Here is a 21,520-nt window from a genome sequence, read left to right as displayed (position 1 = left end):
AAGTTAAGGAAGCCACTAGCAGAATTACATAATTATCCATTTGAGCTCTTGAAGTCTTTACCCCATTCATGACCAGGCCATTTTTGCTATTTAACACTGCACTACTTTAACTGGTAATTGCATGGTCATGCAACCCTGTACCCAAATGAAATGTAATACATTTTTTCACACAAATAAAGCTTTCTTTTGATGGTATTTGGTCACCACTGGGTTTTTTTATTATTTATTATATAAATGAAAAAAAATTTAATTAAAGTGACCCCCCCAACTTTAATATAAATGCAAAATAATGACTATATATCACCCATCCACATATAATAATTGCAAGCAGCTCCCAGCTCCAAGCAATCACTAACACTATACAAATATAAAACAAATATCAAACAGGTGAAGCGCTTCCCATATTTCCTATATCCCTAAAAATGTCACTTCCTACATATACAAATATAAATATATACAAAATAAATATAAGAAATGGTATATACTCATATAATATATCTTCATGTGCAGAGATCATCAAATGAACAAATATATAGTCAAAAAAAAAAAAGTTCAATATTAGAGTTCCATACAACATCCAATCTTCATGAGAGATTCCTGATCACTTTGACAATCCTTCCATATTCAGAAGTAGAAAAAACACATTCTCCACTTGCAATAACACAGAAGTGCCCTTCACCTCACTTTATGGGTATCTGCTCACCTGGTCCTATGGACCCCACTGCAATAACGTAGGTCAAATGTATTTTTTTTGTCATACACAGGCCGCTGCTATCCCAATCCTCCTTTGATTTTGGTTACAGGTCTCCCAAGGATAGAATGGCATGGAAAAAGCATAAAAGAGTCAATAGTATGCCTTATTTATTAACATAAATCAAATGCACTCACATATAATAAATCTCAATGCACATATACAAACAGCATTCAAAGATTCGGCAAGACATGGTGTGTCCATTCCACCTACTGTGATGTCATCAACCGACTCACCCACAGTCTGTAAATATCAGTATCATTGTTTAAAATATGGCAAAAAGGAATTAACAGAAGCTGCACACAAGGTTCTGTCGAATTGTGCACATTTTTTAATTATTAAAAACTGGGAAAAATCCCTGGCCCAAAGCAAATGTTATAATCTAGGGTATATAGGAGGTATCCACATCACCCAAAAGAACAGTTGTGCCTCTATAACATAATTAAAGGCATTCTGAACTTTCAAATGTTTTCATAGTTTTACTAGTTATTAGTGTAGCTATATTCCTTGTTTTATTTTTTTTTCCTTACCTTGTAATTATGGGCTTTCATGTTTTGGGTGCAAATTGTCATGGCTGATTCACCCCCCATGTCCATATATTGCTGCAGTTAGCCTGTGCCTTTGCACTAAAGGGACAGGACAACTTCCAGTTCTGGGTCATACAGTATCAAATGCATGCCTCGCTATCCCCTCTGTGTTGCATCACAAATGTGGAAGTGCTGTAAGGGTGTGTTCTCCATGTGTTGGTGAATGCTCTGCCTGATTGTGTCTGTCAGATCTAATTACCATGTAGCTCTCACTTGCAGGAGCACTAGACTGAAAGACCCAGGAAATGCGGGATATGTAGTTTTTTCACATGAAGTGCTAAATTTCACACTACAGATGTTATACATTAACCTGTCCCATGTTTCAACACAAACAGAAACTGCTGACACATGAATTTGAAGATTTTCCTTGCTATAGACTGTGATTCCAGGGCAAAAAATACTGCTACGAAATATATGATAAACGCACATCTTATGAAGGGGGAAAACATAGGGTGCAGTTAGGAATGTTTACCATGCCCTTAAAGAGGAGTACCAGTCATATTTGTGTTAAATAAAAGTCAACAGCTACAAAAACTGGACAGAAGGGGGCGCCAATCTCAGTGTAGAGGGTTAAAAATGTATTGGTAACAAGCAGTGTAAAAACTACTCACAAACGTAAGAAGTGTTAAAGCATGGTAAAACAATGCCTTTGGTAAGCCCTCAGTCTGCCAGTGATGTGTAGATGGGCCCTGGTCATGCAGGATGAGCAGAGATGCAGCCATCAATAGTCAGCAGTGCAGAGAGTTTTGAAAATGGCGCCAAAACCAGCGTGGACCGCAAATGAAGTCTGGACCTCAGCTGTTGACCAATGGCAAGGCAGGAACAAGGTCAGGTGACACATTTCGAAGCACTTGCTTCTTTTTCAGACCTGATTGGCTGTCGGTGACTCTGGTGCTTTATAGGCAGAAGACCGGATAGGGCAGGATGGCTCTGAATGACAGCTAGGGGGAAAGTGTCAGCAGCATGGATCTCCCTAGGACTCCTGGACTATGGATTTTTATATCTCTATTGTCATTTTTTGCTTTATTGCTATCTAGTTTTGATTTAATTATCATTGTATTTTTACTTCCTCTGTTTTATTTCCTCCATTTTATCCACTATTTGGAACCATATATAGATTTTTATATGTGTGGTCCTCTCCCAGCGCCAATTTGTTTTTATTTTGTAGCTACAAAAACTGTAGCTCCTGACTTTTAATAAACAGACATCCACCTTTCCTAGGATCCAGCGATGTGCTCACCCAAGCTGTTTTTTCCATTGGTGTTCTGTCCCCAGTGCCAGAATCTCAATTGTGGGCACCCAGCTGTGACAGCTTGGGGTTTCACAGACAAGTGCCCATTGCACATGCGTGAGCCGCACTGCGCTTTGTGCATGGTCCCGCAGTCTTCTGTAACCTGTGACATGTCTCAGAAGACTGCAAGGAGGGAGGGGTGAGGGAAATTCCACTCAGATTGCCTATGCGTTCCAAACGGAAGTGGGAGCAGGTATCTATCAAAACCAGGTACCCGCTCCACTTCAAAAATAGAAGGGTTATTTCATAAAGAGGAGTGGAGATGGACGCCTTAAAGCAGAACTTCCACTTTTGGGTGGAACTTCACTTTAAGAATGCTGTTTTGCTGCTGCATAGTTACACATGTAAAAACCCTGAAAGATAGGACAAAAAAAATCACAATTACATTTTTGGCATGCCACTGCTTAGTCAAGATATGTTTGGATGCTGTATTGTAAATGTCTTATCAAAAAACACTTGTTAGTAAGTATAGTTTATGTGAGCACTTGGCTCACATATTTTTTTGGCTTGAAATATTGACTACTGTAAACAACAGGCATTTTTCACTGAAGAAGAGAAGGAGAGCCTAGACAATGTGTAAATAGAAGCTAAAAGCTCCACATGCTGGCAGCATATGAAAACACAAATTATTAATATGAAATATGTGATATTTACTTGACTCAAAAAAAGAAGAAAAATCTACAAATTATCTACAATAATTTGTAAATTCTTATTTAGCAATGATGCTCAAAAAACTGAAAATATATTTAAAAACACTATTTTTGGAAATAGAGTCATCACTACACCTTTGTTCCTGCTTTTCTTCTTTTTGTTCCCTTTCTTATTGGTCTGTGAAAGCTCTCTTTTATCCAGGTAATTACATGTCTATTAGTAATTATTCACATTTAACTGGACTATTTATCCAGGTTGCTTCTTCAACTCTTATGAGTTTGTGGAGCACATCCTAGCACCATGGAATGTGCCAATGCAAATCCTGATTGTCCAAGAACAACATGGGGAGTGTGAAAGTTTGTGAAACCATCACATTAATATTAAACAATCCAATCACCATGATGCAACAAAATCTGGGACAGATGTTAATTGGTCAAGTTATGTGAATGATGGTGTAAAGTGTCAAATTGCCAGGGTAGAGATGTAAAAATGGCATTTTAGGTGCATGGCAGATGGAATTTAGGGCCCATCTTCACCTTTGAGGTTGATTGATTCAGTTTGAGATTGATAATCTCTCTTACACCTCTTGTGAACCAGTTGTAATCTCAGTCCAAAATATGGACCTCATTGTCCTCAAAAGACTGTCCATGTAAGTAGATGAATCTTCCTTCATTTCTGGTACACACACAATACTGCCTGATCCTGCATTGCAATAAGACATGCTTTTACTCTTCCCACTTTTTCCACCATGGGGGACACTCTTTTGATTGGACACCAAAAAAAGAAGCCTCTGGTCTACATGAGTAAAACTGTACACTCTGATCAAGATCAAGATCACACCCAACCCTGAGACTTCTTCCTCCCCTACCTCCACTCCTGAAGTGTTCCAAGAGGAACAATCAGAGAACCGTGCTCTATCCTCTCTTCAGAAACCTTTGGCCCTGACACATCTGGTCTGTCAATCTCCCTCACGCAGGATGAATCAGAGAGTGACTTGGGAACCCACACTGGCCAAGGTTCCTATATTAATATGCACTGCTCATTGTATTTCATGGGGAATATATTCACTTTTCAGATAGACCTCATTATTATGTGGACAAACATTCACAAACTCAGGACCACAGAGGTCAAAAGGTGGGTCAGCAGAGTGGAAGACTCTGTTTTGTCATTCCCTCGCAATTACTGCTGCCTGGAGCAGGGGGTCAAATTAGCAAAGGCAAGGTTGACTACCTAAGGAACAGGCTGTGTTGTAACAATATATAGCTGGTCAACCTTCCTGAAGAGGAGGCTTTGCTCTAAGAATGTTATATATGCTATGTTCACTATCAGGACAAACTGCATTTTTTACTCACTTCACCAGAGGATACCCTAGAATGGCTTCACTGTACATATGCTTGAAAATACACAACTCCCAAGTTATCTGTTTACACACAATTAACAAATATTTTTGCTTTGAGAGGACCTTGGGTGTCCCAGAGTTCCTATGCAACCTATTCCTGTTATAGGTTTTTCTATATTAATATGCAAGAGTGGAACTCTCTGCTTGGGATGCCCCTCATATTGGGTCCCCACTCACTTTGGAGACAGTGGTGATTAAGCCCTCTCTTGATCTCCTCTAGGTCTAATCCTGGATAACCACTGACATGAAAACCTTGTGGCAAGATCCTGGGTAACCAATAAAATGAAAACCTAGTGGCAAGACAATGTACCCATTAATATCAAAGATCCCATTGTGGTTAATTAATTAGTAAGAGAATATATTGACTTGAATTGAGTTTACCTTGGGTCTCTGCTGCTTGTCAAAGGCTTATTAACAACACAAGAGGCGCAAACATTTAATAATCAATATAAAACCCTTCATGCATTTAAAACAAGAAAATGCTTATTCATAAGGTCAGTGTTTAATCATTTGTTGCATATTATTATTATACAGGATTTATATAACAGTTTTCAGTTTACAATATAAAGGGAGACAATACAGCAACAATACAGTTCAATGCAAGAGGATTAGGAGGGCCCTGCTCCTTGGAGCTTACAATCTAAGAGCATAATATATAGAAACTAATAACCAGCAGGTGCCCTTTGTGTTTGAATTGCAACTGTAATATATGTTATTTTTATAAATAATATTTCATCTTTTTTTACCTCCTCCCTCACTCTTATTGGTATGCATCCTATTTTTGTCTATATTTTTTTATATGTATCCCTTATCTTTCAATATACACCTAGACACCTAGACTACATGTTTCTATGACCTCCCTAAGCAATAACAATAGAGCTGTTTTACATGATAATAGCTGAGTTTGGTTATTGTATCAATATGTTTGTTTATGCAAAATGAATTTTTCTTTAAGTTCCCAACCTTATTAAGAGTATATATTATGCAATATATCCAATTTATATTATATTTAGCAGCAGAATTCAAAGTTTGTGCGATGTTTCCTTTGGCGGCCAGATACTGGTGTCTCTTTAATCAAGCAAAAAAATTACAAGACTAACCAGATCTATCCAATTTATCTGCCTCCTGTGATACTCGTCTCTGTGTTTTCCTGGAAATCCAGAATTTTGATCTTATCTCAATTACTGCAAAATTTGGTTCCCCCCATCTATGCACCCTCCTTCACTGAGTCCCTTGATGATCCATAGCCTACAATTTTGAGATGCAGTTCAGTATTCCAGCAATCTCCATGCCTTCATCTCTTGCCTAATACCAATGAACCCTTTTTCCACTTTTGATGGACAATCCTGGGTCTTTCACTTAGTGGGCCTCACATGGATTCTCACATGTCCATAATCTTCTCTGAGCACACTTTTTCCTATTGTGCTCAGGTTTGCACTAATGTCAGAATGTCCTCCCAAGACAGAGCACTTCAGATACCTACAGTTAAAACACCGGATCACTTCACTCAAATTTCAAATTCACCTATAAATAGTAAATCTTTAAACATATGTGCATTCACACCACAGGCTGACATAAACTCATACCTATTTTATACTAAGCCATAAATACCGGCTCACCACACCCCCTCTCTTCTTATGATTGGCTACAATAGCTAGACCTTAATCACTTAAATGCTGGGCACTTTCACCCCCTTCCTGCCCAGGCCAGTTTTCAGCTTTCAGTGCTGTCACTCTTTGAATGTCTATTGCTCAGTCATTTAACACTGTACCCATGTGAAATGTATATCATTTTTTGAGACAGAGAGCTTTCTTTTGGTTGTATTTAATAACCACTGGGTTTTTAATTTTTTGCTAAACAAATGAAAAATGTTTTTCTTAGTTTCTGTTAAAAAAAATTAGCAAATAAGTATCTTCTTGCAGCACTGATGGACACTGATAAGCTGCACTGATGGACACTGATGGGGCTGCACTGATAATCAGGTCACTTATAATCAGTGACCTGAATATCAGTGTAAACAATGTACTGAGAGCCTTGCCAGTTATCATGTCTCTTTTCTTCCTGCAGACACAGTACGTGAGGAAAGGACTGTCAATAACTGCCAAGTCTGAATACATGTGATAAGCTGTAATTGGGCACAGCTGATCACTTGGTAAAGGGCCACTGTGATTGGCCTTTTACCCCGATCTGTGATCACCTGTGTCCAAAAGACACAGCAGTCACAGAGTGCACCCGATGCATGCCCCAGGCACCAGCTTTCAGCTTTAGCTAATTTGGCAAATGGTTAAACACTCAATATTGCTCAAGATCTGTATTAAGTCCTGGTTCAGAATTGCCAAATGCTCCCTATTTACCACTATACTTGAATCCACTTACAAGGTTCTGGGTAATGTGCTTGAAACTGGTCTCTTTTTGGTCCAGAATTTTTGGACGTATCCAAACTCTTCTTTTCATATATATTCTAAAAGGCACTGGAATGTTACTTGCTATTCTACTTTTTATTACAGGCAAACAATTGATTGCCACAGTGTGGGAGAAACCTTGAGTTGATCCAGCAGATGTTAAAATGTGCATGAATATGTTGTTAACAAGAACCTTTCTAGCTTTCTCACCAACTCCTAGCAGAGATTTTTTTTAAAGTTTGGGAACATTAGCCTGATATGTGCTTCCAACCCTGGATCTGTCTACTCTTTTTCAAATATGCCCTCCCCTTCCCTACCACTTCCTTCTCTTTCTCCTGTTCTCTCCTGTCTCCCTTTCCAGATTTTTTTTTTTTTTCATCCATGATATTTACCTACAATTAAAAGCCCACATTTGTTGCCAGCCATGTAGAAGAGCAACCAATCATGGGAAGTGTTCTGATGTGTCCTGGACTACCCTATCATTCTGGCTCACCTGCTTACTTCTGGCGAATACACTACTGTTATTTTGTAACCCCAACTGTCCTCTTATCATCTCTTCTGAAAAACAATTTAAAAAGTTGCTATAGATAAACGCAAGTCAAAGACAAATAACATGTAAATCTCAGGTGTGCTTTGAAAGTTTGTGGGTTTTTCAGACTGGATTTTTTTTTAATACATCCACAAAGCCAAGAAAAAATATGGAACTATAGAACAGAGGAGAGAAGTAGACAGCATACAGTGATATAGTCATCTGGTATGTTGCTGGAATGTCAGTTTAAAAAAAAACGTTTTTAAACCCAGTAACACAATGAGATAGAGGAGTGTATCTCAAAAAGGCTCAACATGCAACCACAAGCAAAATAGAAAAAATAAGTTGCATCCAAATAAGTACTATTGATATACATGCACATGTGTGTGTGCTCATATATAGTTTCAGTAATGATGGTTGGCAGTGTAACATTTTAATACCAGACAAACTATTCACATAGTTGACTGAAAGTATACTTATTTAATTTTTAATATGATCATCTATCTTTAAGTGAATGATAAAAAATATTCCATTATTCTGTTTTTGCTATGCATTATGATCAATGGAATTGAGTTATGGTACTAGCCCCTGTTTTAACATCAAAATCAATATATAACAATTATCTGTTTCTGAGCTTATTAATAAGTTGGTGAAACACTGGAAGTTGTTAAAAACAAATGTTTCCTAACAACAATATAAGTTCATGTATTTAAAAGGCCCCTTCTTGCATTACAGAATATGACTTTCAAAGTTTATTTTAAATTCGCTTGAATGTTTGTGAAATTATCATTTTTACATGATCATTTGTCATATAATCTGAGGTTTGACATTTGCAAATCTGTTATAAAAATACTATACATTTTATTACCTTGTGACCAAGGAAAATATTTGAGGTGTTTGACATTGTATTTCTTCTATAAAAATAGTTCAAATAAATAAATTACAACATCATAATTACATTAAATTGCCATTAAAAGCATATTGCTATGTATCATTGATAAGTCCACAAAATACCCATTACTCCTGCCAGTGCATAATACTTCCTTCTTCTGCTGCATCAGAATCCCAAGCAGTGTTAACAGTCCTGCCCCGTTCTCTTCTGTGGACTACAGAACACCTCCTCCCATCATCAGAGAGAGGAGGGGTTTTGCAGACCTTCTACACTTCCTATCCTAGGGTGGCAATGCTGTTCCTCTGTTGATATAGTGTGATGAGTGAGCATTGTCACTTCAAGGCAAGAAGTGTGTTACTGGCAGGCAAGAACTGGCAAGCTGAAATATATAACATTTTTGCTTTTGGGTTTAGATGCACTTCTTGTGAAGAAGACATGTTTTGCTTGGCAATATGTACAATGCAGTGCAATATTTATATGCAAAATTAAGAGAAATTTTAGTTTATGCAACAGATTTAGAAAATATAAATTCTGTCATTGTGATAGCCAATCTACCCTGAATATACTGGCTAATCTACAAACATTTACAACCAGTTAGAACAGAACAAGAATGTGAACATATGAAAACCACATACTGTATAAACACCCCATGTATGTGAGCATATACATAGGTTGTTTTCAAAATTCAGGCACTTGGTGTACCAAAAACAGTCCTGATGTTTATCCACTCCCATGACAGTTCCTGATAGCTCTGTGTTCCCGTGTATGCCTCTGCAAAAACTGTGCATTCACAGGGGCTTCTCTGTCCCTAGCCAGGAATATGAGTGAAATCAGGGCTGGGGAAGCAATGGGGTGGAGTGCAGAGTTACACCTGGAGGAGAAGTAAAATTTTGAGGCTGTCTGCAGCACACTGGTAGCCGACTTAAAAAAAAAAGTAACCATAGCAATTATATTGTGAGTACACTTGCATGACAGTTAAATACTCATATACGTGGGAAAAGGGGGGGGGGGGTGGTTGACAGTGTGCTCATCCAAAATACAATATACCTTCCCTTTAGAATTTTTAAAGAGAATATTATGTCACTGAAGATTATCATTGAGTAAAATTGTCATATTTTATCATCCTAACTCACTGAGGGTTATGCATTGCATTGCTGGTTAAAGTTACTATTTATATGACTGAACATAATGCACTTTTTTGAAAACCAGGGAGATTTAAATCAGGTGTACTGGATAGGATGCTAATAATCCACTCTGCTCCCACCAAGAGCTCCTGCTTTCTAGCTCCCTCCATACCTCCTCATGTACCTCAAAGACTTCGCCAGAGTCTCTCCCATCCTCTGGAACTCCCAACCTCAATCTGTTCACCTTTAGGAAATCCCTGAAAACACATCTATTCAGGAAAGCCTACGCAACCTGTTTTCACCTAAAAACCACACTTCAACTTTCTCCATCAGCTCATCTCCCACAGACATTACCTTCTGGACCACACCCCCTCTCTTTTAGATTGTAAGTTTAATAATCAGGGCTCTCCTATTCCTCTAGTGTTGAATTGTGTTGTAACTGTTCTGTCTCCCTTCATTTTGTCTTCCTTTATTTTGTAATGTGCTGTGCACTCCACTTGCTTTATATAAATCCTGTATAATAATAATAATAATCAAAATCTGTGCCATCAATTTTGCCTACACCGGATCTGACATATCATGTAACAGCTTATCAGACAAGGTGTACCTAGCATTCTCATGAAAATTTAAAGTAGCACTAAGCACAATCAATACAATCACTTAAATATTGTATCATGTTAATAAGAATTCATTGATAAATATATATATTTTTTGTAAATATGCAGCTTCCATTAAACAAATACCCAGGGATCCTCCCATGAGGATCCTTGTTAATCACTTATTGGTAATGGAGGTAACAATTTTCTCCCAACTATGCAGTTGTTTTCACCTGCATCCCTGGTGGAAATTCTGACTGGCTGTGTCAATACACATTCTGCAGACATGCTTCATCCTTGTCACTCTAACAAAGCTGGTCCAGTGCAATGATGTGTAGCAGATGTTGGAATGAATATATGTAGACAAAAAGAAGCTGAAACAGCTAGAAGGAATCAGCAGCATTGATATGCAAAAAAACAAGCAAAGAATAAAAAAAATGGGAAAACAGTTGTAATAATGTGAACAAATTTAAAAAAAACAAAACATAAAAAGAAAGATGACAATTGCTTTTGATACACATTGATTTAGCAAATTAGATGTCATCCAGTTAATGTTTAGAAATATTTTAAAGTGTAACTGCACTTTTGGTGCAGTTACACTTAGGGGCTGATTTGCAAATAGCCTGTTTAGTCTTCAAGGGAACTTTCACTTAGCTTAGTGAAATGCAAATAAAAACAGTAATTTTTCTTGTACAGAGGGCTTCACTTTATTCACTAAGCTCTGTGAAAATTATCTTGAAAAGTGAAAATCCCTTGCTAAGTGAACAGCCGATTTGCCTTTAGTAAATCACCCCTTATAGTGTACCTTGGTCTGCCAATAGCCCCACTCCTTCTTTTCAAGTCCTATGCAGTTACACTTTTAAGAGTCTTGTATTCTAACTATTGTAAATGCATAATTTTTAAGTAAACAAAGGTACCTTTTTCCATGATGAATATTATTAAGATCGAGCTATATATTATTAAATGGTTGTACTTATTTGGGGTTTATGTCTGAGCAAATGTCTGACAGTACATTTAAAGTATTTAGAAAGCAACAGATATTTGAAGTTTGTTTTTAAAGTAGGGAACTACTAATTCAAAGCATATAAAAGAAGCAAAAACTGAAAAAATACCATGGTTCACTGTACCACTGCCATTACATACAGCACCCTGCTTTACCGATACTGACAAAATGATTCATTAATTTTTATTTTACATACTCCAACAGCAAGATTATATTAGCCATGCACATAAATATATTAAAAAAAAGAAAATTAATAAGGAAAGTTAACATTGTATATATGCTTTTGCCTGTTGTAAAATCGTGATCAGAAGCTAGATGTCACTGCACACTTATATATTACACCAAGATCCAGCTTTCCTCCATCTTTGCCAGATCGTCATGTTATTTTATGAAAGATTCTGTCTAAGCCTGAATTCTGCTCGGTCTACATGCTCTCAATACATCATAGATGCATCAAGTTATTAGGAGTTAATATTCCAGTTATCTTTGAGGTCAAGAAATGGCCAAGCACCTTGAAGATTATGGAGCTAGGAGCTGGCTGGTCCATTTCATATTGCTACATATGTCCTGGGATCTCATCTTCTGTCAGCTGCATTATGTTATTCCAGAGGAATCCAAACATGGCACCTTTGTTGGAAGAATTGCTCAGGACCTAGGACTGCACATGGGTGAGATCAATTCCAGAATGTTACGAGTTGTCTCTAGGGATGATGAGGAGTATTTCCAGGTTAATTTGCAGAATGGGATCTTGTTTGTTAATAACATGATAGATAGGGAAAAGCTATGTCCAGATATGCCATACTGTGTTATTCCCCTGCAGATCATTGTAGATAAACCGGTGCAAATTTATCTTGTAGAGGTGGAAATAGAAGACATAAATGACAACAGCCCAGCTTTCCCCTCCAGAGAATACAGCCTACTAATATCAGAGTTGAAACCTGCAGGTTCACATTTCCGTCTAGAGGGAGCTCTTGATACTGATGATGGCAAAAATACAATAACAAGCTATGAACTAAGTACAAGTGATTTTTTTACACTAGAATTCCAGAAATATATGAACCAAATTCGAACATTAGACCTTGTGTTGAAGACGCCACTTGACAGAGAAAAACAAGCTGTTCATAACCTTACCCTGATAGCCTATGATGGGGGAAAGCCAAGGTTAAGTGGTACCACACAGATTTTAGTTACTGTAGAAGATGCCAATGACGATTCCCCGCAGTTTGATCAGCCATTTTACCAGTGCAGTGTAGCAGAAAATGCGGTTTCAGGGACATTGGTAATAAGGGTAAATGCCACAGATTTGGATCATGATAAAAATGGTAAGATCACATATGAATTCAGCAAACTCTTATCATCACAAATAAAAAACATTTTTAAACTGGATCCTCAAACGGGAGAAATTAAACTAATAGGGACTTTAGACTATGAAATTACTAAAAGATATGAAATTCCAATTGACGCCACTGATCATGGGGAAAATCCAATGATGGGACATTGTAGTGTTCTAGTGACTGTTTTGGATATCAATGACAACCCACCAGAGATGACTGTGACATCACTCTCAGTTCCTGTTCCCGAGGACTCTCCACAAGCAACAATCATTGCAATTATAAGGGTACATGATAAAGATTCAGGATCAAATGGGAAAGTTAACTGTCACATATCTGACAATATACCATTTAAAATAGTTCCAGTCTTCATGGGAGATTTTTCTTTGACTGTAGATGCACCATTAGACCGTGAAAGAAAGTCGCAATATGAAATTGTAATTACTGCAACTGATGAAGGTTTTCCACCCTTGTCAGTAGCAAAAACTGTAGAAATTGACTTAAGTGATGTCAATGACAACATCCCTCAATTTGACCAACCTGTTGATACAATCTTTATCAAGGAAAACAATCCTCCAGGTTTTCATGTCTACACTGCATCTGCATCTGATCTGGATATTGGACAGAATGCCTTTATCACATATTCTATGACTGACAGCACAGTTGATGGAATTCCCATATCTTCATATATTTCCATCAATCCAGAGAATGGAAAGGTATATGCACTGTTATCATTTGACTATGAACAGTTGGCTTACTTTCAGTGTCACATACTTGCTACTGATGCTGGTCTACCACCTCTTAGCTCTAATCTTACTCTAAATATTTTCATTGAGGACATAAATGACAATGCTCCGTCATTTTCATCAAATTTTCTGGAAACAAAAATTACAGCATCAAAGAATGCCCAGCTGGGACATCTAGTTACTAAAGTGAAAGCAGTAGACCTTGACTCTGGATATAATGCTTGGATATCTTATAGTTTTAAAGATTCTACAGTGAAGATCCCTTTTGTAATTTCTCAGCAAACTGGAGAAATCAGCTTAAAACGTGCATTAACAGATTCAGATAACAACGAGTATAGGTTGGTAGTTTTAGCTCAGGACCATGGAGAACCATTCATGACTGCGCTAACACAAATCACTGTATCTTTGGTGGAATCAGGAGAAGAAGTGAAGGTGGAACATCAAGACTCAAATAGATATAATGATGAATTTTCTGAAGCTAATGCATACTTGATGATTGCCATCTGCATAATATCAAGTATATTTCTTATTACTTTAATTGCATTTACCGTTTTACGATGGCAAAAATATAGAGACGAGGTCAATGACCTGAAGGAAAGTTACAAGGTCTGTTCAAACACTGGTGGTAGTTGGATGTATTCTCAGGAAAGTCAGTATAAATTGTACTTAAACTCAATGCAACCCAAGAATGACTTAATTGTGTTCACACCAAGTAGCTCGCAGAACACAGGAAATGAGAACAAAATTGCGGAGGCAGTTATTCTAAATTCATCCAAGGTAAGTTGTCTGTACTTTGTTTCAAAAATATATCATTCACAAACTTAAAAACCACCTATGGGACCAATTTAAAATGGAGATCAGATACTACTATTTGTTATGTGCAGTATTATTCCATACCTTGGCCTGCATTTTAAATGCCAGCCAAGGTATGCAAATGCAGGATACAGTGTGGAGCCTGCAATGTCTTACCAAATTCTCTCTGTTTAATGCTACAGAGAGAACTCTATATTGGAGGATGAGCCAGTCACATGACTTTGACAGGTCATATGACCAGGCTGTCTTTCTCATGGCCTTTCTTCCCCTTACTCAGCAGTATGCAGGGAATTATTTCAATTTTTAAAAAAATTAAGTAATATGATTGCAAGCACGTGATTGAAATATTTCCTGCTCAGTTTGCACAGCAGACTGCAAAGAACTAATACCAAGTCAAATGAAAAATGGAAATTAAAAAAAGTATGTTTGATAGTGGATGAATGATTACAGAGATGTAATAATTTGTGACATAGGAAGAGCCAGATACTGTACACTTGGGTTTGGTTTGCAGACAGTCCATTGAGATGTGTGTACATTTTTAACAATTAACTGAAAGTTTTCAACTCAATTGAAGTCAATGGGAACCAACTCTTTAAAATCATTTTGGCTATTTCCAAGGATGTTAGGCAAGTCAGTGTCAAACAAAGTGCATGGGGAATTGGGCACTGCCCTGTGGGACATGTACCAAAAGAAGTTTTAAAAATAATACTATTTGGCAGCGGTGATTTTAGTGATGCTTAAAGAGAAGCATTAAAAACATCAAGTTCCTTGAAATGCAATGCTTGGTGTATGCCTTAAACGTGTCTTTGAAGTGGCTCTGTTCAATGTATACAGTGTACTACAGCAAAATTGACATTTACAAAGAACAAAAATACCACATAAATTGCTGGTAAATTACATTTCCTGGCTGCCTAATGTTTTGTAAATAAAGCGTCTGGGAAGAAGCCCTCTTTAAAAAAAAGGTGGCCCTCAGATACTGCTCCCCATATGAATGAGTAAGGGGTACAAAGTGCTCCTGGTTACACAGTCATAAAGCAATTGTAAAGTAAATAAAACCACCGTGAACCTTTGACAAAGCTTTAAAAAAAAAAAACCAAACAAAAATGGCCTTCAATCGTCAGTCACATCATTAATGGATGTAGGTCCATATCAGTTATGTTGAATGATGCACAACAACTTGCCAAAAGAAAAATACACTAGCACATCTGTCCTTAATGGAGAGTTGTTTCCCCCAGAAATTTGCTTGGTGTTGTAAATGACCAAATATGGATATTAACATATTTGGTCAGTGACTTCACGGGATCCCTCATGGAAGTTACTCCTACCACATGGAGGTCACGTGGCCTAATATGGTTAAGAAACATAGTGGGATGCACACTTGTTGCTTACCCCGTTCCTGGTCAGTCATGCTGAATACTCAGATATGGGTCTAGAATGGATTTTTTGAACCCCCATGCTTTTTTCTTGTTTTTTGGATGGGGTTTCCATTAAAAAACTATAATAAACCATAAGGATTTGGATTGGAACTTTGGGGGAACCCTACATTATTAAAAAAAATGTTGAAAATAAATTGCCACAAAATGAAAAAAAACTGTGTGATACCTCATAATATATACTAGACCCTTATCTTTGATGGTGGTCTGGTATGGATTTTAAGGTGTACCTCATACAAATAAAATTACATAGGGTCTGAAACAAACGCCATACCAGACCCTTCCCTGAGAATGCAGCCTGGCTGGCCAGGAGAAGGTGACAATAAGTATGACCCCCAAAACCATACCACGCCACATGCCCTCAACATGGGGAGGGTACTTTGGTAGTACTTTGGTTATGTACCACCTGGTTACTTATGCACAAATAAATTGCAATGTAAATAATAATGCTCGTGCACAAAATGCTGTACCTTTGTCAGCTTGACTTTGTTTTTCCTGCAGCTCCCCGCTGCTACATCCTTCATAGGCTTGTGCCTTTGACTGTCCTGTCCTGGGCAACATGCACCTCTCTGCTCTCTTACAATAACTGCCCCCCTCTGGAGGATGGGTCACTGACCCCTAATCCTGTCTCTAATATGAAGCCAGTCCACACGTGTATCATTAGTGTGCCTATTTTCCCAAAACCGTGGGCTAAACTGCCTTATCACACAGTGACATGACCTCGCCCTGCCACACCATATTTGGTCACTGGTGTCTCCTGGGATTTCCCACATTTACAAGCTGGCAGGCAGCAAAATAGTGGTTGCAGAGATGCCGACAGTTTCCAGGATCTTAGCAACCAATGGCACTGTGCAGTCTGCAAGGAGGAAGTATTAATTTATTAGCAGTAGAATACCCCCAATAATACAGGTATGATCAGTGCAGGCAAATGGGCCAAACAGTTTGTCTGGGCCATGAACACCAATCACAAACCTTTCTCTATTTTGGATTTTAATATCTGTCTGGAGTCATCTTTAAAGTTGAACTCTAGGCAAAAAAAAACCCTTGTCTTTTATTTAGATTCCTCAAAAGCCACAAACAATGCAAATCTACTTTGTGTACACCAAATGCCATTTCAAAGCACAATATTATCTTGTACAAGTGATATCATCACTTTGCTGCATAAAGCCTCTTCAGAGAGCAGCCCTGTGGTGTTCCTTGTGGTGCCGAAGAGACAAGTCAGGTGTCCTGCTGTGCCAGACAGGGCTGTGCAGTTTGGCTGACCTATGTTAATCTTAGAATGCAAATCTTTTGCCACATAAAACAACTCTCATACATATATTTCATCTGTTATTTAGCTGCTTGCCTGGAGTTTAGTTTTAAATAAAGCATAAATAATTCTGTTTATGTGAACTTCTGTTTATGTGAACTTCCGCATAACTGTGGACCACAATGTCTCTTAACAGCAGTGAAATTGGGTTTTTTTGTAACATCGTCTTAAAGAAACCAATTTTTTGTACTGTACAGTGAGTTTGGGAAGCTTTATATAATAAATGTTTGCCCTTTTGGTGATCATGTGAAAGCTGAGATTGCAACATAAGTGGCAATTTTTGGTGTATCTAAATTGGTATTTTATTTATAAAGTAGGCAATGACTTTATAACCACTTAAGGTCTGCCCTATAACAGTTTTTCTGCTGCAGGGTGGCCCTCCTGTACAAAATTACATGTATATATATATATATATATATATATATATATATATATATATATATATATATATATATGTGTGATTTTGCACCACCTTCCTGCTGGTGAATGTCCCTGCAAAGCTGGGAACACAATCCTTCACTTCTCCTAGTAAAAGCACCACCTACACCAAGCACATAGCTAGGAACACAGTTAACCCTTTAATCACCCTAGATGTTTTAATTCCTCCACAGTGTCATTAGTACAGTGTCAGTGCATATTTTCATGATACTGATCACTGTATTAGTGTCATTGATTACCACAAAGTGTCAGTTAGTGTAAAAATGTCTGCAGCAATATCGTAGTCCCACTATAAGTCACTGATAGCTGCCTTTCCTAGTATTTAAATAAATAAATAAAGTTCCAGTATATGTCCCATAGTTTATAGATGCTATAACTTTTGAGCAAACTAATCACAAAAATTAAAAAAAAAATAGCATTTTGGCCTAAATTTATGAAGAAATTCGATATTTAAATTTTTTATTGGATATGTTTTATAACAGAAAATAAAAAATAATGTTTTTCTCAAAATTGTTAGTCTTTTTAGTTTATAATGCAATAAGTAAAAAACGCAGAGGTGATCAAATGCCACCAAAAGAAAGCTCTATTTGTGGGGAAAAAATTACATAAATTGAATTTATGTACAGCGTTGCATGACCACACAATTGTCAGTTAAAGTAACTTAGCGCTGTATCACAAAAAATGTCCTTGTCAAGAGGGGCCAAAGGTCTTCCGGAGGTTAAGTGGTTAAAGGATATGTAAAAAAAAAAAAAACCTCTCTGCTTGGTTTGTAGCAAATAATAGGGGTCCAATTGTTAACTATTACTAGGTCCCACTTTCTACTTGTTTATGGTTGCTAGATCTCACCAACAAGTGTTACTGTGGGTAAAATCTCCTGGCTTACCCAAGGATTACAGAATAGAGGAACCTCATGCTGTCCATATAACCGTCCTGTTTAAATGGGGGTTCCTGTCTCTGTAAAATCTGTGTTTCTCTGTTGCATTTGTGCCAAAGCTTCATGTGTGCATTACCCAGTTCTTTGACTGAATTTATTGGCACTTAACCCTTTGCAACCATTAGCAATTAACTTCTAGCAGTTTACTGTGTGTGTGTATAAGGACTAGAATATCACGATTCCAAGCAGATTGCAGTCATTTACTGCGTTTTTCTCATTGCTCTTTCAGTTATTAAATATAAACCATTAAAATAGTAAATGAGTTCTTAAGCCACCTGTACTGACAGCCCATCTTGTTGAACAAATCTTAACAAACAGTAAATAGAACACGATTGATAAAGAACATGCATTTTTGTTCTTTAAATAATCCTAACTACTGGTGCATAATAAAGAACTATTTCTTGACCTTTGTTCAGATATATACAGTAGCATATTAACATGGCTGTATGTGTATTGCTATGTTTTTTTAATTTTTTAAATCCCTGCAGACTCTAAACAGTAGAACACATAAATTACACCTCTATCTACTCATCATAATATTTCATTTAAAAAAAATGTTTCAGATAAAGCAATGTTTCAGCAACTAACATTAAATATAAAATGTTACACATATCTCCACTCATCATAACATGTTTCATTTAAAGGAAAAACATTTAAAATAGAGCAATGTATTAGCAAGTAGCATTAGCCATATATTTTGTGTTCACACTTTTAACAGACATATAGTTATTTCAGGGATACGTGGTGAGACCACAAGATGTCACTGTATATTAGCATGTCATATCCCAAGGCAGATTGAAATAAATGAGACCCACGTATATGTTCAGTCATTTCTTCACACCTCAAGCATCAGAACTGATACCTGGAGATTTCATTTTTCGCTTGCCTTTAGGCACTTGTTGAATTCTTCTCACACTTGATATTCAGTATGGGATTCTCATACAAGTATAGGATCCTGCAATGGTGGATATACATGTCTGTGCACCTGATTTACTTAATTGATGCTGTAAATGGTCAAATAAGTTATGCAATTTTGGAAGAACAGGATCAAGGAACAGTAATAGGAAACTTAGCTCATGATCTACGAATGGACCCAAAGCATCTCTTCAATCGTAAGTTCCAGATAACGTATGATACTAAGATTAAGTATTTTGATATTAACCCCAAAACCGGCAATTTGTTCGTTGCACATAAAATTGATCGTGAAGAACTCTGTAGCAGTAATGTGGATTGTGTGATAAGATTGGGGATTGTAATGGATATTCCACTCGCACTGTATCATATTGAAATAAATATTTTAGATCTAAACGACAATGCACCCTTTTTCAGTAACAGCGAAATAGTTTTAACAGTCGCAGAGTCAACTGATCCTGGAACTTGTTTTCCATTAGAGGGCGCTTTTGATCCAGATGCCAGCTCTAATTCTGTCTGCTCTTATGTTATAAACCCAGATGAATTGTTTGACATAGACTCTCATATCAGTGACTACAAAACAACATCTTTAATTCTGGTTTTGAAGGATTCTCTAGATCGGGAGCAGCAGGCATTTCATTTATTAACCCTTACTGCAACTGACTGTGGGACACCAAAACTGTCTGGGATAACTCAAATTAGAATTAATGTGCAGGATGCTAATGATAATCCACCCACATTTTTGAGTTCAGTGTACAGAGTGTCGATACCAGAAAATCATCCCAAAGGAACTTTAATTTTGACCCTCAATGCAACTGATAATGATGATGGAGTAAATTGTGAGATTGAATATTCATTTAGTAGCATTGTGCCAATCAGGGTGCAGCAGCTTTTTCACATTGACTCAATAAGTGGTGTTATCAGCCTCCGAGGATTCATTGACTATGAAGAAAAAACATCTTATGAAATACAAGTACAAGCTAAAGACCATGGGCAGCTGCCATTAACAGGACACTGTAAAGTTATAGTAGACATAACTGATGTCAATGACAATCCTCCAGAGATTAAGGTGACTTCTTTATCCAGTATAGTTAAGGAGGATGCTGAGCCTGGTTTTGTAATAGCACTTTTAACTGTTACTGATAAAGACTCAGGCAAGAATGGTCAGGTAACTTGTCAAATACCCACCCATTTTCCATTTGTTTTGCAAAGCAAATTCTCAAACTACTATACTTTAGTTCTAAAATATACCCTTGACAGAGAGTCCATGTCAGAATACCATGTTTCTATTAAAGCCACAGATTCTGGATTCCCTTGCTTATCATCAAGTACTTCTATACATTTTGTGGTGTTAGATGTTAATGACAACCCACCATTATTCACACACCCATCATATTCAATTTCTGTGCAAGAAAATATTCTTCCTGGGACCACAATTACTCAGGTGTCTGCATTTGATATAGACAGTGGTGAAAATGCTCATATTTCCTATTCTCTGTTATCAAACACAGCTGAAGATGTGTCTTCTCCAAGTTTAGTTGCAATTAATTCTGGTTCAGGAAAAATTTCTTCAGCCAACTCTTTGGATTATGAAAAAATTCAAATGTTTTGTGTTGTGATTGAAGCTAGAGATAATGGAACACCACCTTTAAGCAGCACTGCTAGTCTCACTGTTTTTATCCAAGACCAAAATGATAATTTTCCCCAAGTGCTACCTTCTCTGTCCACCATAGAAGTATGGAGATCAGCCAAAGTTGGACACGTAGTGACCAAAATAAAAGCATTTGATCGGGATTCTGGTTACAATGCCTGGCTTAGATATGAAATAGCTTCTCTAACGAACAGTTCCCTTTTTAGAGTTGGGCTTTATACTGGTGATATTACTATAGCAAGAATTATTGAAGATGATGATGGAGATTTGTACAGTTTGCTGATTACTATAACTGACCATGGAGAACCTCCAAAATCCACCATGACAGTTGTCACCATCACTCTTTTGCAGTCTAAAAAAGAACAGCTGGATGAAAATGTAATGTTGGTAAAGGATGAAAGGATCATTGCAGATTTTAATGGACATCTCATCATAGCTATATCTTTTATTTTCAGCATGTTTTTGCTGATTGGTGTATCATACACAGGGCTCAAATATTTTAAAGCCTTCAGAAGCATAGAAAGACATTCTAGATCTGAAGACCTTAGCTGCATGAACAATGACTGGACTCTAATAAAAAATAAAGGTGACTTTACTCCCTTATACTTCAATACTCAGTCAGCCACTAATACCATTCACAGTCAGGCTTGGGATCATTCATCAGGTACAGGATTTTTTAGAGGACGGATACAAGATGAAGAAAGTACATACAGGGCAGAAAGTCAGGT

At 37.2% G+C, this 21,520-nt stretch overlaps 1 protein-coding gene across 21 annotated transcripts in view; it reads left to right on the top strand.

Annotated features, from left to right (window-relative positions):
- LOC149474338 (protocadherin alpha-C2-like) overlaps positions 1-21,520 on the top strand; it is a 371,807-nt gene that overhangs the window by 176,232 nt on the left and 174,055 nt on the right. The window contains exon 1 of one of the 21 annotated variants that reach the window (XM_089660152.1): positions 11,629-14,079. The exons of 19 other annotated variants lie outside the window; for them this stretch is intronic. In XM_089660152.1, the coding sequence (XP_089516278.1) occupies positions 11,725-14,079 (2,355 nt within the window). In that variant the 5' untranslated portion in view covers positions 11,629-11,724. Of the gene's footprint in view, positions 1-11,628; positions 14,080-19,142; positions 21,519-21,520 lie in introns of those variants that run through there. One more of the 21 variants, XM_089659825.1, reaches the window with a different exon arrangement.

Source organism: Staurois parvus, unplaced genomic scaffold, assembly GCF_062004578.1.
Source record: "Staurois parvus isolate SC_StPar_1 unplaced genomic scaffold, SC_StPar_1.0 ptg000006l, whole genome shotgun sequence".
Classification (NCBI taxonomy): domain Eukaryota; kingdom Metazoa; phylum Chordata; class Amphibia; order Anura; family Ranidae; genus Staurois; species Staurois parvus.
The sequence above is the reverse complement of the archived record's forward strand: the minus strand, read 5'-3'. Positions and strand labels throughout refer to the sequence as shown.